The 12,196-nt window shown below is 32.3% G+C and overlaps 1 protein-coding gene across 4 annotated transcripts in view; it reads right to left on the minus strand.

Annotated features, from left to right (window-relative positions):
- Positions 1–1,124: 1,124 nt before the first annotated feature.
- The window catches only part of SEC24B (SEC24 homolog B, COPII coat complex component), a 113,741-nt gene continuing 102,669 nt past the window's right edge, over positions 1,125–12,196 (minus strand). For all 4 annotated transcript variants that reach the window (XM_058294265.2, XM_058294283.2, XM_058294274.2 and 1 more), the window contains 9 exons: positions 11,943–12,101; positions 11,056–11,229; positions 10,315–10,425; positions 8,686–8,861; positions 7,923–8,060; positions 6,423–6,527; positions 5,542–5,634; positions 2,241–2,344; positions 1,125–2,010 (listed from right to left, as the gene is read on the minus strand). In XM_058294265.2, the coding sequence (XP_058150248.1) occupies positions 1,896–2,010; positions 2,241–2,344; positions 5,542–5,634; positions 6,423–6,527; positions 7,923–8,060; positions 8,686–8,861; positions 10,315–10,425; positions 11,056–11,229; positions 11,943–12,101 (1,175 nt within the window). In that variant the 3' untranslated portion in view covers positions 1,125–1,895. The remainder of the gene's footprint in view (positions 2,011–2,240; positions 2,345–5,541; positions 5,635–6,422; positions 6,528–7,922; positions 8,061–8,685; positions 8,862–10,314; positions 10,426–11,055; positions 11,230–11,942; positions 12,102–12,196) is intronic.

A 12,196-nucleotide genomic window follows, 5' to 3' on the forward strand; every position in this document is an offset into this window, starting at 1 on the left:
CCAGATATCCATATAGCCTCATGTCTGCTCAATATTCACCTATTCAGAAAAGACTTTCTTGGTGATACTTAAAAACAGAATTCTCTATCCCCTTAAACAGTTCTATTTTTCTTCATAGTATTCATCATACCTGACATAAATTTATTATCTTTCCCCAATCTTCTACACTCTCACTCTAGAGTTTAAACTCTATGAAAGGGGATTTTTGTTTGCTTTGTGGATAGAACAGTATTTGGCAAGTACTAAGTGCTTAAAAATATTGGCTGAATGACAAGAATATCCAAAGACAAAAGATATTTATCTTTCTTGAAGTAGACATAATACATTTTGTTGTAGAATTACAGTATTTAGTTACCCTTAGAATACTATAGTTTTTCCTAATGTTCAAGAAGATTTTCTCTTGCTGGCGACAACATAGTATAGGTGTAAGTATACTCCTGGGGGTGAAGTGGCACATGGAAGTAGTTGGTAGGTGGGGAGAACAATGGTTTTCAGTATCAGCTCTGTCATTTATTAGTAATGTCATTTAGGATGATTCACTTAACCTCTCATTTTATCTCTATTCTAAAGAATAGAGATCCACCAAACAAAAAACCAGTCAAAATTACTTATCACACACATCACAAGCCTTTTTACTTTCAAAGTGCATCGATGAGACTTACATAGTATACAAAATAAAATTCATTCCAGTCTTAGGAGATCATTAAGAGTTTTTGTTTGTTTTTTTTTTAGTAATAAATAAGCTGTTAGTAAATGAGAGATTTTCCGTAAGAATAAAATCCCTCTCAAAATTCAAGACGGTATTCTTAAAGTCAAATAAATGGGCTAGTCACATATGTTATGAGAACTTCCTTTTGATAACTCAGAAAAAAATGCCTACTTTAAATTGAAAAGACAAATTAAGAGTGTTAGGTAAACCATTAATCAACTCTATTTTGAAAGCAGCTGTTTGTTTTTAGAATACAACCATAATAAGTACTTGGTAATATCCACAATCTAATGAAAATGTATTGATTCACATATATCACTAACTGAAATACACTATCATTTTTATCCCCAAGTATTAAATTCAATATATCCTATATGTAAAAAGCCAACCCAAACAAAAAAAGCAAACCATATCATCAAGCAAAATATTTTTAATTAGTAGGCTGATCATAAATAAATCCACATAAAAGATTTAACAGAATTACAAAGAGTTTTGTTTTTCTTTTGTGGACTCAATTCCTAATGTGTATTAGTCAACCTCATTAACTGTGACAGAAAGAGTTGTCATCCAACAATGCAGCACAGTTTAAGCAATTCATATTCTGTAGTTACATTTTTACATTTTCTTTACAAATGTAACATTTATGTACATTATATATATATATTTTTTTCTATAGTCCATGTACTGAAACTCTATTGTTTTTACAGGGAAAATGTTGAATTCATTTAATGAATACGAATCATTCCTTGTTAAAAAGTAATTCATATAAACAATTAACACAGTACCACTGCCTCTTGGCGTCTCATCAGAATTCAAGTCCAGAAATGTTTTATTAATCATAAGAAAAAAGAATTTATCTAATTTTACATTATGACATATCATTCCACATAGCTACATATATTTGCCAACTTGCAATGAACAGAGCACTGTACTGCTGCACTACGGGAAATGTGTATAAACCAATTCAAAATCTACGTGGTGAAATAGCATCATCATTTACCATTAAATTAGGCTGAAAAAAATCTGTCAAGTTCTTTCTTCCTCTTTACCTTTTGCCAAAGCCTCAGACAGGGTGCTCTGCATTAATAAATGCCTTCTCTTCGAATTTCCTATGTGCTTCTCTGACAGATGTTGCTATACCTAAGTTAAAGACCTTTTTCTTCTCATTATTCAATTTTATTTCACTTCACTTACAAATCTGCTGCTGAACATGAAGTAAAAATTCATAGTAAGAGAATGCAGCTTCTGTCCGGTCTTCAATCAAATGTTGAAAAAATTCCATTTTGGTGGGACTCTCATCTCTAGAAAAGAGAAAAGGTATTTATCTAAAGATGAGTATTAATAAAAAGCTAAGAATAATTACACATTATAAAGTTCTAATACACAGGGACTTTAGGAAAATATTAATTAACAGCATTTGACCACAAGAATATATTTTGATATTATTTAAAGTTTGCTTGGAAGACGAGCAATTTTCACAGAGACTGCACATGAAAAGACAATTTCATTATTAAGTTACAAAAGTACTTACTTTACTACGTGAAGAATTGGGCTTAATGGTCTGCTGTCTCTAAGCCAAGTTATAAAAGATCTGGTTCTTTCTGATGAAAGCGTATCTAGCTCTGGAAGATGTGTCTGGTAAAAGTAATAAAATTAGAAAATTATTTCTTTTCTCATAGCTAATAGCAGATTAGAATTAAGTCATGATTCCCACTACCACCAACCAACTGTAGGCACTATACTCCCTAACTCCAACCAGTATACGAAATTAAACTGTCGATAAATGTTAATATTTTTCAGCACAAGTCAATAAAGCATACACAGTGATTGATATGTCACTGGTATAGAGCCTTTATGTTTCTTCTAAAGGAAATAGCCAAATGCAGGGGGCTACCTGTAAGTCCCAAATTCACTTAACAATTATACATTATACCCTAATAATGGCTATTCTGAGAGAATTTCATGTTTCCTTTAGTCCTTAAATTTTAAATTCAAGGAATTTTAAAGAACATGGATGTACAAATATATTCAAACCACTTGTGGAGTTTTCATTTTTCATTTCAAAGTTTTACTGGTCTTAGTCACTGCCAATGTAGAAAGTTTAATGCTTGATCTTTGCAATATTGCCTTTTCCAACAGCTTGACCCCCCATTTCTCAGATCTTCAAAATCAGAGGTATATAATGTCACTATCTAAATGATTCTTTACTAACACTAGAATAATTTAAAGTCTTACAGTATTTATCTGTAATACAAGGAGAAACAAAATCCTCTCATGGCTAAATATATGTATTTATAATACCTAGGTAATAAGAGTTTAATAATTAAGAGATGGAAACAACTTAAAAAGCCACTTAATAGTGTACCTTGACTAGAATCACACAAAGATTTAGTGGCAGAAGCAAACCAGAACTAAGTCTCTTAATGTACAGTCTGATGTTCTTATTATTAGATCAAGTTGTTTTTCTTTGGGTGGAAAATTAATTCCCTTTCTCCATTTAAGATTATGCCTTTTATGTAAATATCTTGACAGAAGACATCTTTATTACTTAAGAAAAGCTTATTTAAATAATATATCTGAATTATTCTTCAACTGCATCCCATTATTTCAATAACTAGAGGGAAAAAGTAATGAGTTTAAAAGATATTAGCTGCTTTAAAAGAGGTGCATTTCTATGCTTAGGAGGTATAAAGTTCATTTGCTTGCCCTCGATGACTAATGGGTAAAGTTTAACTTGTAGCTGCTAATATAAGTGAACAGCTTTCCTAAATCTAAACAAATACACTATTATTTCAAAATAGTTACCTAAGTACCTGTGTGTGGTGATGAGGATTAAAGTAAAAGTGCAAGATATAGGAAAAGTATAAGAGATAGGAATCCTTGTGTATTATTAATGTAAAATGGTGCAGCCCCTGTCGCAAACTGGTGGTTCCTGAGAAAGTTAAGAACAGAATTACCACATAACCCTGCAATCTCACTTTTAGGTACATACCCAAAAGATTTGAAAGCAGGGACTCAAACAGATATTTACTTAGTGATATTCATAGCAGCATTATTCACATTTGCCTAAACATGGAAGCAAACCAAGTGTCTATCAACTAATGAATGTATAAACAAAATGTGGTACATACATACAATATACAATTATTCAGTTATAAAAAGGAATGAAGTACAGATATATAATCTAGTAAATGAAAAAGAAGCTATGTTGTTATTCTGTTTTGTTTTCCTTAATCGAGTGAGGCTAAACATATTTTCCTTCCATAAATTGTGTGTTCAAATCCTTTGCCCATTTTTCCATGTTGGGGGGGGAAGGGAAGTGTGTCTTTTTTCTTATAGATTTGTAAGAGAATTTTGTACACTACAGAAATTAGCCCCTTTTCAGTCACACAAGTTAGAAATCATTTTCCCTTTTTTTTCTGTCTTTTGGTTTAATTTTTTAAAAACCAAATAGAAATGTTTTCTTTTTATGTTCCCAGATTTATTAATCTTTTCTATCATTGACTTATATCATGCTTACAGAGGTCATCCCCATTTTAATATTTTAAAAAAATCATACATATTCACATATCTTTTTCTAGAAACTTGCCTGGTTTCATTTGCTTATGTTTAAATGTTTGAACCATTTGAAAGTTATTTTGATGTAAGAAATAAGGTAAGTATTTCTTTGTTTTTTTCCCTAATGGCTAATCAGTGGTCCCCAAAGTGTTTTTCTAACATTCGATTATTTTCACAATAATTTGAAATGTTATCTTTATCACATTCTTATTTTCACAAATTAGATCCATTTCTGTTCACTGATCTGTTTATTGTGCATATTTTCAATATGTTTTCACACATGCTGACATTATTCTCCTTTCTCAGACTTTTCCTTATTGTCCTTGCTTAATAATTCTTAGAAATGAACTCTGGGATTAAACTGCCAAATTTGAAAAAAAAAAAAAAACTCACAAAAACCAGACAAACAACAATAATAACAGAGAGTAACAAGGACCACAATGAATTTATATTAATTTCAGGAGAACTGACACATTTATAGTATCTGAAGAATAAGGTAGGCCTCTTCCATTAATTAAAAATACAGAACTACTTTCAGAATCATATTTCTCTGATATTGGTTAGCACACATCCAGTGAAGGCCTAATGGAAAAATTATATTTATTATTAGCGAAATAACTTAATTCAATAATAAAAGTTGTTGGAAAGCAGTTTGACTGTTCTTCAAAGACTTAAACATAGTGACCATATGACCCAGCAATTTTTAGGTATATGACCAAAAGAATGAAAAACATATGCCTACACAAAAACCTTTACACAAGTATTCATAACAGCATTATTCATAATGCAAAACAAACGAAATGTCCATCAACTAATGAGTGCATAATTGGAGGTGCTACATACACACAAAAGGAAATTATTCAGTTACAAAAAGGAATGAAGAACTGATGATACATGCTACAACATGGATGAACCTTGAAAACATTTTCCTAAGTGAAAGAAGCCAGGCACAAAAGGCCATGTATTTCAAGATTCCACTTACATGAAATATACAGACCAGGCAATACCACAGGAACAGAAAGTAGAGTAGTGACTGCCAGGGGATGGGGAAGGGTGGAACTGAGAATGACTGCTAACGGGTACAGAGTTTGGTTTTGGGTTGATGGAAGGAAATGTTCTGGAATTACACAGGGTGATGGCTGGACCACACTGTCAATATGCTAAAAACCACTGAACTGAACACTTTAAAATGGTGAATTTTGTGTTATGTGAATGTTATCTCAATTTAAAAAATTAAAAAATAAAAACGTTCAAGTTGTATAAAATCCACTGACCATTTTCTGTGGTACCGATGCAAAATTAGGATACCCCAGGACATCCTCTATGAAGTTATTGTCACAGCCCTTTCCAATCCAAATGTAAAAAACCTAAAAACAAAGTTAACAAAATATTAAAGCTCCTTAGTCAGTCAAGAAAACCAATTATCATTAATTTTCTCAACATTATCATGCATAAAATAGGTATATTCTTTCAAATAAAGTAGAAACCAACATGAAAATAAAAAGGAAACCTATATTTACATTGTAAATATCTATATCCAGGAATCTAGAGTAGTTCAGTTCATGTCTTCTTTACTTAAACTTCAAGGTTTCATATAAAATTTTACTTTTTCCCATTCTCGGTTTCCCAATAGGAATGTAATTCTTTAATCAGGATAATTAACTCACTGTATTTTCAGTCCATTATTTCAATTACTGTCTCTGTATTTTAACTCATGGGTTTCCTCCTACTCTGTGTCTATCCAAATCCTTTCCCTGACCATGAAAGTATTGTTTAGGAAGCTCTCTTGGCCATTCTGACACCCTCACCCCCTGTCCAACGACTTCTGAACTCCTATCATTTACAGATATGATTTCTTGCTGTACATGTAAGGTGAACTAGAGAAACCTTTAAAGACCCTTATTTGTGATAGTAAATTCTTTGGAGATAGGAATTATCTCTTTGTTTTTTCAAACACAAAAAGATCAATATAATTAAAAAATTTAATTAGGCTATGATTATAAATGATGTCCAACTGCAAAAGTCTAAAATAAATTGACTTTGTGTGCCAGTAATCAATTTATTGCCTCTCAGCTAATCCACATTTCAATGCCTGCTCTATGAGAGCAGAGCTGGACCCAGTAAGTGTTAAACTTTGTCAGCTGAGGGTGCTTACAGAGCCACAGTCCAGAAGGAAAGCACCTTCTCTTGTCAACTTCTCTGCAGACAATTTTTGAAGAGGTGGCTGAGGTACAACCCTGTCATTAACATGTACTGCACCCTACAAAGAAAATAGAATGTGAGTGCGTTTATATTACTATCATTACAGTTTAGAAGATAACAACAACCTTGGGTTTTTTTTGAAATACTGAAAATGACACCTGAGAATTTTCCAGGATGGAAAAGATTATTAATATATTACTACCATGATGAAGAATCAAGACATGCAAATGTATACAAATTAAAAAGCCTACAACATGAATATGTAAAAACATCTGCCAGATTTACCTTTGGGGGTCAGGATATGTTAAAAGTAGGACTGTTGAATCTGATGCATTGCAAACTACATTTAAAAATTTCTCTAGTAACATAACACAGTAAAGATTCCAAAAAGTACAGTTTTAATACAAGGGAAAAGAGAAGACACCACATATTTGCATATTAAAATTATTCTTGGATACCAAACTTGGTTTACAATATGATTAAAATTACAGTCTGATATCAGAAACAATCAGCACCTACAAAATATAAATGGAAATGTTCACTCTACAATTTAGCTTTGTAACAAATATTATAAAAAACAACAAACCCAAAAGGTGAATTGCTTTTCATATAAAACTATTTTTGAAGACTCCATTACTAGAGGTAGTATATGATAGTCCTACCATCCAATCAGATTCACAGCTAGTGTCTTTAATGTATTCTACTACCATAAGGGGAAAAAGGATGGAGAAATTTATTGATATTATGTTACCACCTATGGCAGTTTGAGATTATTTTATGAATCTCAAAAAGAGAAAGATTGTGTTTTTGGACTAATCTATTCCTGTGGGTCTGATACCATTTGATTGCATTAAATTCGGTTGAGGGCCCTTAATTAGATTACTTGGTAAGAATGCTTTAGAGCTTTAGGGTTGGCTGGATCTGATATAAACAGATACACTGAGAGACACAGGTAGAGACAGGAAGAGGAAGCCACCATATTTGATCCAGCCATGTAAGAGAGAGGACTAGAGTATCTCTTAAGCAAGAAGCCCAAAGAGGCTGGACCCATGGAGCAGCTCAAGAGGAAATGAGCCCTGATATATGTCTGACAGCTCACAGGAAGAAAGGAGAGCAGCAGAGACTGATATAGGAGGACAGGAAAGAGACAAGTCCTGTGCCTGGTAGCCCTCAGCTGAGCTCAAACTTTGGCAGAAATTGGTGGCCATCTTGCTTCAACACGTGGCAGCTGACTTTGGTGGGAAAGCATCTCTGACGGTGCCTTGGTTTGGACTTTTCTTGGCCTTGGATCTGTAAGCTTTTACCCCAAATAAATCCCCTTTATAAGGCCATCCCATTTCTGATATTTGCATTGTCAGCCCTTTGGCAAACTAAAACATCACCTTAGCTATAGAATCAACACACTCAAATGCATCAAATTTAAAAATTATAAATGTACTAAAAGAAGCCATACCTCATCTGTCAATCTGTCTATCCTGTATAAGTTGGGATGAATCATTTTCATTAGATGAACAAGTGGCTGAGATTTTATCTGACACATGGCATACACACGATCATCCAAGCGTGTGCTCGTACCAGTTCTAAATGCTTTCTACAAGATAAAGGAAATGCAGTTTTTCAAGTAAAACTAAAATATAACGTACAAATTTAAAAAAAAATCAATCATAGAAAGAGCATAGCCCGCAAAGTCAGATAGACCTTAATTAATACTCAGCTAAGCTATCCAATAAGTATGTGACATGGAGTGAGTTATTTAGCTTCTTTAAGCCATATTCGTAAGAAAAACAGGGAAAATAACATTTGCCTCTCTAGGACATTGTGAGGATTCAATAAGATGACAAGTATATAACACCAATTATGGTACCTAGACCATAAGACCTTCAATAAATATTAGATCCTTTCCTTAGAGTCTCTTTAGGAAGTACATATGAAGAGTGTGCTGTGAGTACACAATTATTCAAACTGCTTACACATATCAAACAAAAAGAACATATGGTTTTATAAGAATCATCATGTATTTGTACACCTTCATTTTCCACTGATCTTTCCCTATTATTCAAAACTCATCAAACACTAATTTGTATAACCCTCTAAGTATTTAAAAAAAAATCTAAAAATCTACATTTTATTTCTTCACCTATGTATCTGAGAATTAAAAAAAACAAAAAACGAAAAACAAACAACTTTATTAAATACAACAGTGCTTGGAGAACTACCTGTTTGAGAAGAGCCAGAACATAGAGAGGAAATAACTTGAGCGAGCTGGGTGCTATCAATGCAGAGTGCTGTAAATTTGAGAGAGTTGAGCCATATGCAGATAATGAATCCACCACAGCATTCACTAAAGCATCTCTTGCATCTGACAGACTTGATGAAACTGACCGGTCCACAGCTAAAAAGCAACCACAAAGAAAAGGTATTCAACCATTTAAGTCCAATGAATGCTATAAACAGATAAAATTTCCATGCATTATTTAAGAAATAAACAAAAATTGGGGGTTTTTTTTTGATAGAAAAAAACTTTCTCTCTCATCTTAAAAGCAACTGCTGTTTACACTTTTTTTTTTTCCTGAATAAATGTGACAATTAAAATTAGTCTAGATACTTTTGGACTTAAAAAAAAAATCTCTTAAGTCTAAAAACACTTAGCCACTATTAATATTAGAGAATTGAGATCATCCATCTACTTCTGGAAAAGCCCTGGTGATGTTTCTATTATTCAAATTGAAGTCAAACGTATAAATTATCATTTTTTCTACATAGCCAAAATAAACTCTTCAGTCTGAGGTTCCCCTTGTGATCCTCTGTCAAAGCACTCCCAGATCAACAAATGAGAGTAAATTATACATAAGTTTGCATCCAGATATTAGAAAGTGAGAAATGAGTGTAAAACATATTTTCTCCAAGTATACATATTTTTCTAAAACAAGAGATAATATTTTTAATACATACGCCCAAGTATTAAAAATAAAATTTATTTAAGAACAATCAGTTATGGTGTAACTAATTTGAAGTCTAGATATGATACTTAAAATTCAGATCCTTTAGTAAATATTATAACGAATGATTCTTCCTCAAATAAGTAACAATGGCTGTTTTTCTTCAGGATTATAAGGAAACAGCAAAGCTCATTTCATGTCTTAATTCATCTAAAACAAATCCATTCAAAACAAAGAATTCCAAGTTCTATTAATTTGCCAAAAGATTTTTAAAAGTTTGCATACAGTAAAATTAACTTTTTGGGGGTATATTTCTATGGTAGTTATGTAAAATGCACTGTAATGTAATCACTACCACAATCAAGATACAGAATAGTCCCGGTACTCCAAAAAAATCCCCCTGTGCTGGGGTTGGATGTTGGTAAAATCCGACACCAGCCCCCAACCCCTCACAATTACTGATCGATTTTCCATCCCTGTATTTTTCCTTTTCCAGAATGTCACATAAATAGAATTATGTGTATGTAGGCTTTTGGGTCTAGTTTTCTGCACTTAGCATAATGCCTTTCACAGTTTAAACAAGTTTGTGCATATTATCAACTGTTCATTCTATTTTATTGCTGAGTTGTATTCCATTGTATGGATTAACAATAAGTTGTTCATACTTTTACCAGCTGAAGGACACTTGGGTTGTTACTAGTTTTCAGTGATTATCAATTTCTAAAAAAGATTTTTAAACTAAAGAATAAGAAATATAAGAACAGTCTAATTCATACACTGTAGAAAATGAAAATATAAAACATAGGCTTTTAAAATAAGCACTTTCTAGGGGGAAAAAATAGTTCTAAACTTCAGTTTTTAGGATAGAAAAATATGTTTCACCTGCTCGCTCGCTTTATTACTTACCCATATTTGCTAGAAGGCAAATGGCAGCTTGTACATCGACTCCTGAATAAACATCTGCCAATGAACTTACCACCGGCAAACAAAGTGTATGCACTCTAATCCTCCGCTCACCTAAACAAAATGATGATTAAATGACCTTACAAAATACATCAGACCAAGAAAAGAATAGAACGAACAAGACAAAATTTTCTCTACTTTATTGTTCTGAATCGATTAATAGAATTTTGAGATGCAACAACAAATTTTTAAAATATATTTCTTTTAAAGAAAATTAAACATTCTCTAAATCTGAAGACAGACCATGATCATATACTATGCTTTATACTTTATTGAACTTTGGTGTTTATTTTCATATTATTCACTCCAAATTACAACCAATAGAGTAATATAAAACTTAGACCATCTAATAACAATGTGAGTTTTAACTGTTATGCAGAATTTTTTGTTTTATGGGGCAAGAAATAATGCTAAGGATAGCACAGGTGGATTTAGTATGAGTTGTTCATCAGAAATCTATGCTCTGGGGAAATAAGTTTTCCCTTAGTCAAAAAAGATTATTTATAGATTCAAAAAAATGTGAGCAAACAAAAAAGAAAAAGAAGAAAAGAAAAGAATATATATTTGATTAACTAGTGCAAATTCCATTACTTACCACTGTACTCCCCACTCCACTAAAGAGCAAGAGAAAGGAGGGAAGAATTAGCGTGGTAGGCCATATTTAATTTCTGTTGATGCAATTACCTTTGCTTGATGTATACAAGAGGGCTGTTTGAAAACACACTAAGGAAGTATCTGTCAAGCTTTCTTCAATTGACAGCTGTACTGCAAACCCAGCATCAGGATTGATGTTGGCAAGGGATAACAAATCAGTAGAACGAACAAAGAAGTTTCCATGAAAAGTGTGCATAGAAAGGCCTATGAAAGAGAAAATGTGATTATAAAAGATGAAGGAATAGTAGTATCTTTATCTCAGGTTAAAGTTTACTTTTTAAGGTCAAAGATGACTCTCATTTGAATCAAAAGGATAACTAGGACTAGGGTTACAGTGTGGGTAAAGGTTCTAAAATACTAATTCCAAAAAATAATGCAGGTTGTATTAAAGTGGGATTACACATCTAACATGTATTACTAACCAGCTAATCTACTAATCTTTATATGTGATTTAGAGTCAGAGAGAATTAATGTACAGAATTAAACAAATGAAGGTTAATGTATGACGCATTCAAGATTTAAAATGAGGTTTAAGAATCACTCAAGCAAGCATTTACTTAAACTGAGGAAATGTAAATTGAGGACTATTTAAATAATTATGCAGACAAAGAGTTTTAATTTGATAATTTTCATTTAAGATCTTTCTTCCATATTCCCCAAATGCTCCTTCTAAAATCACTTCCAATATGGGCTTTCTTTCAGGCTTTTCCTGAATAAAGCAAAACATTACATTTGCCCACTTATTTAAAAGATAGGGCAACAGTTTAATAACTATATCCTTGAAATAGGGTATGGCTAAGGGGGTCAAGAGCAAGTCCTCATGATGAACAGTCATCATTATAGGTAGTTAATATATGAATGTTCATTAAATTTGACGTAAGTATATAAAATAAAGCACTACTTTTACAATTTCATACCTTTAGTACACCTTATTCTCATAACAGCTTCAAATCCAATTTTTCTTGTGAGATATCGTTTCAGGTCTTTTTGTAACTTTTCTGCTTGTGAAGGATTGTGAGTATAGTGGAAAGATGGATAATAATAGATGCACCCTGCAGAATACTTGGACATACAAGCTTTAGAGAGAAAGTTTAAAAAGTATTAGCTACAGAAACAGTAATATTCTACTAGTTCACAGAGTAGCACAGATCCTATTACTATGAAGAAATCT

The sequence above is a fragment of the Dasypus novemcinctus genome, chromosome 1 (genome assembly GCF_030445035.2).
Source record: "Dasypus novemcinctus isolate mDasNov1 chromosome 1, mDasNov1.1.hap2, whole genome shotgun sequence".
In the NCBI taxonomy this organism is placed as follows: Eukaryota; Metazoa; Chordata; class Mammalia; order Cingulata; family Dasypodidae; genus Dasypus; species Dasypus novemcinctus.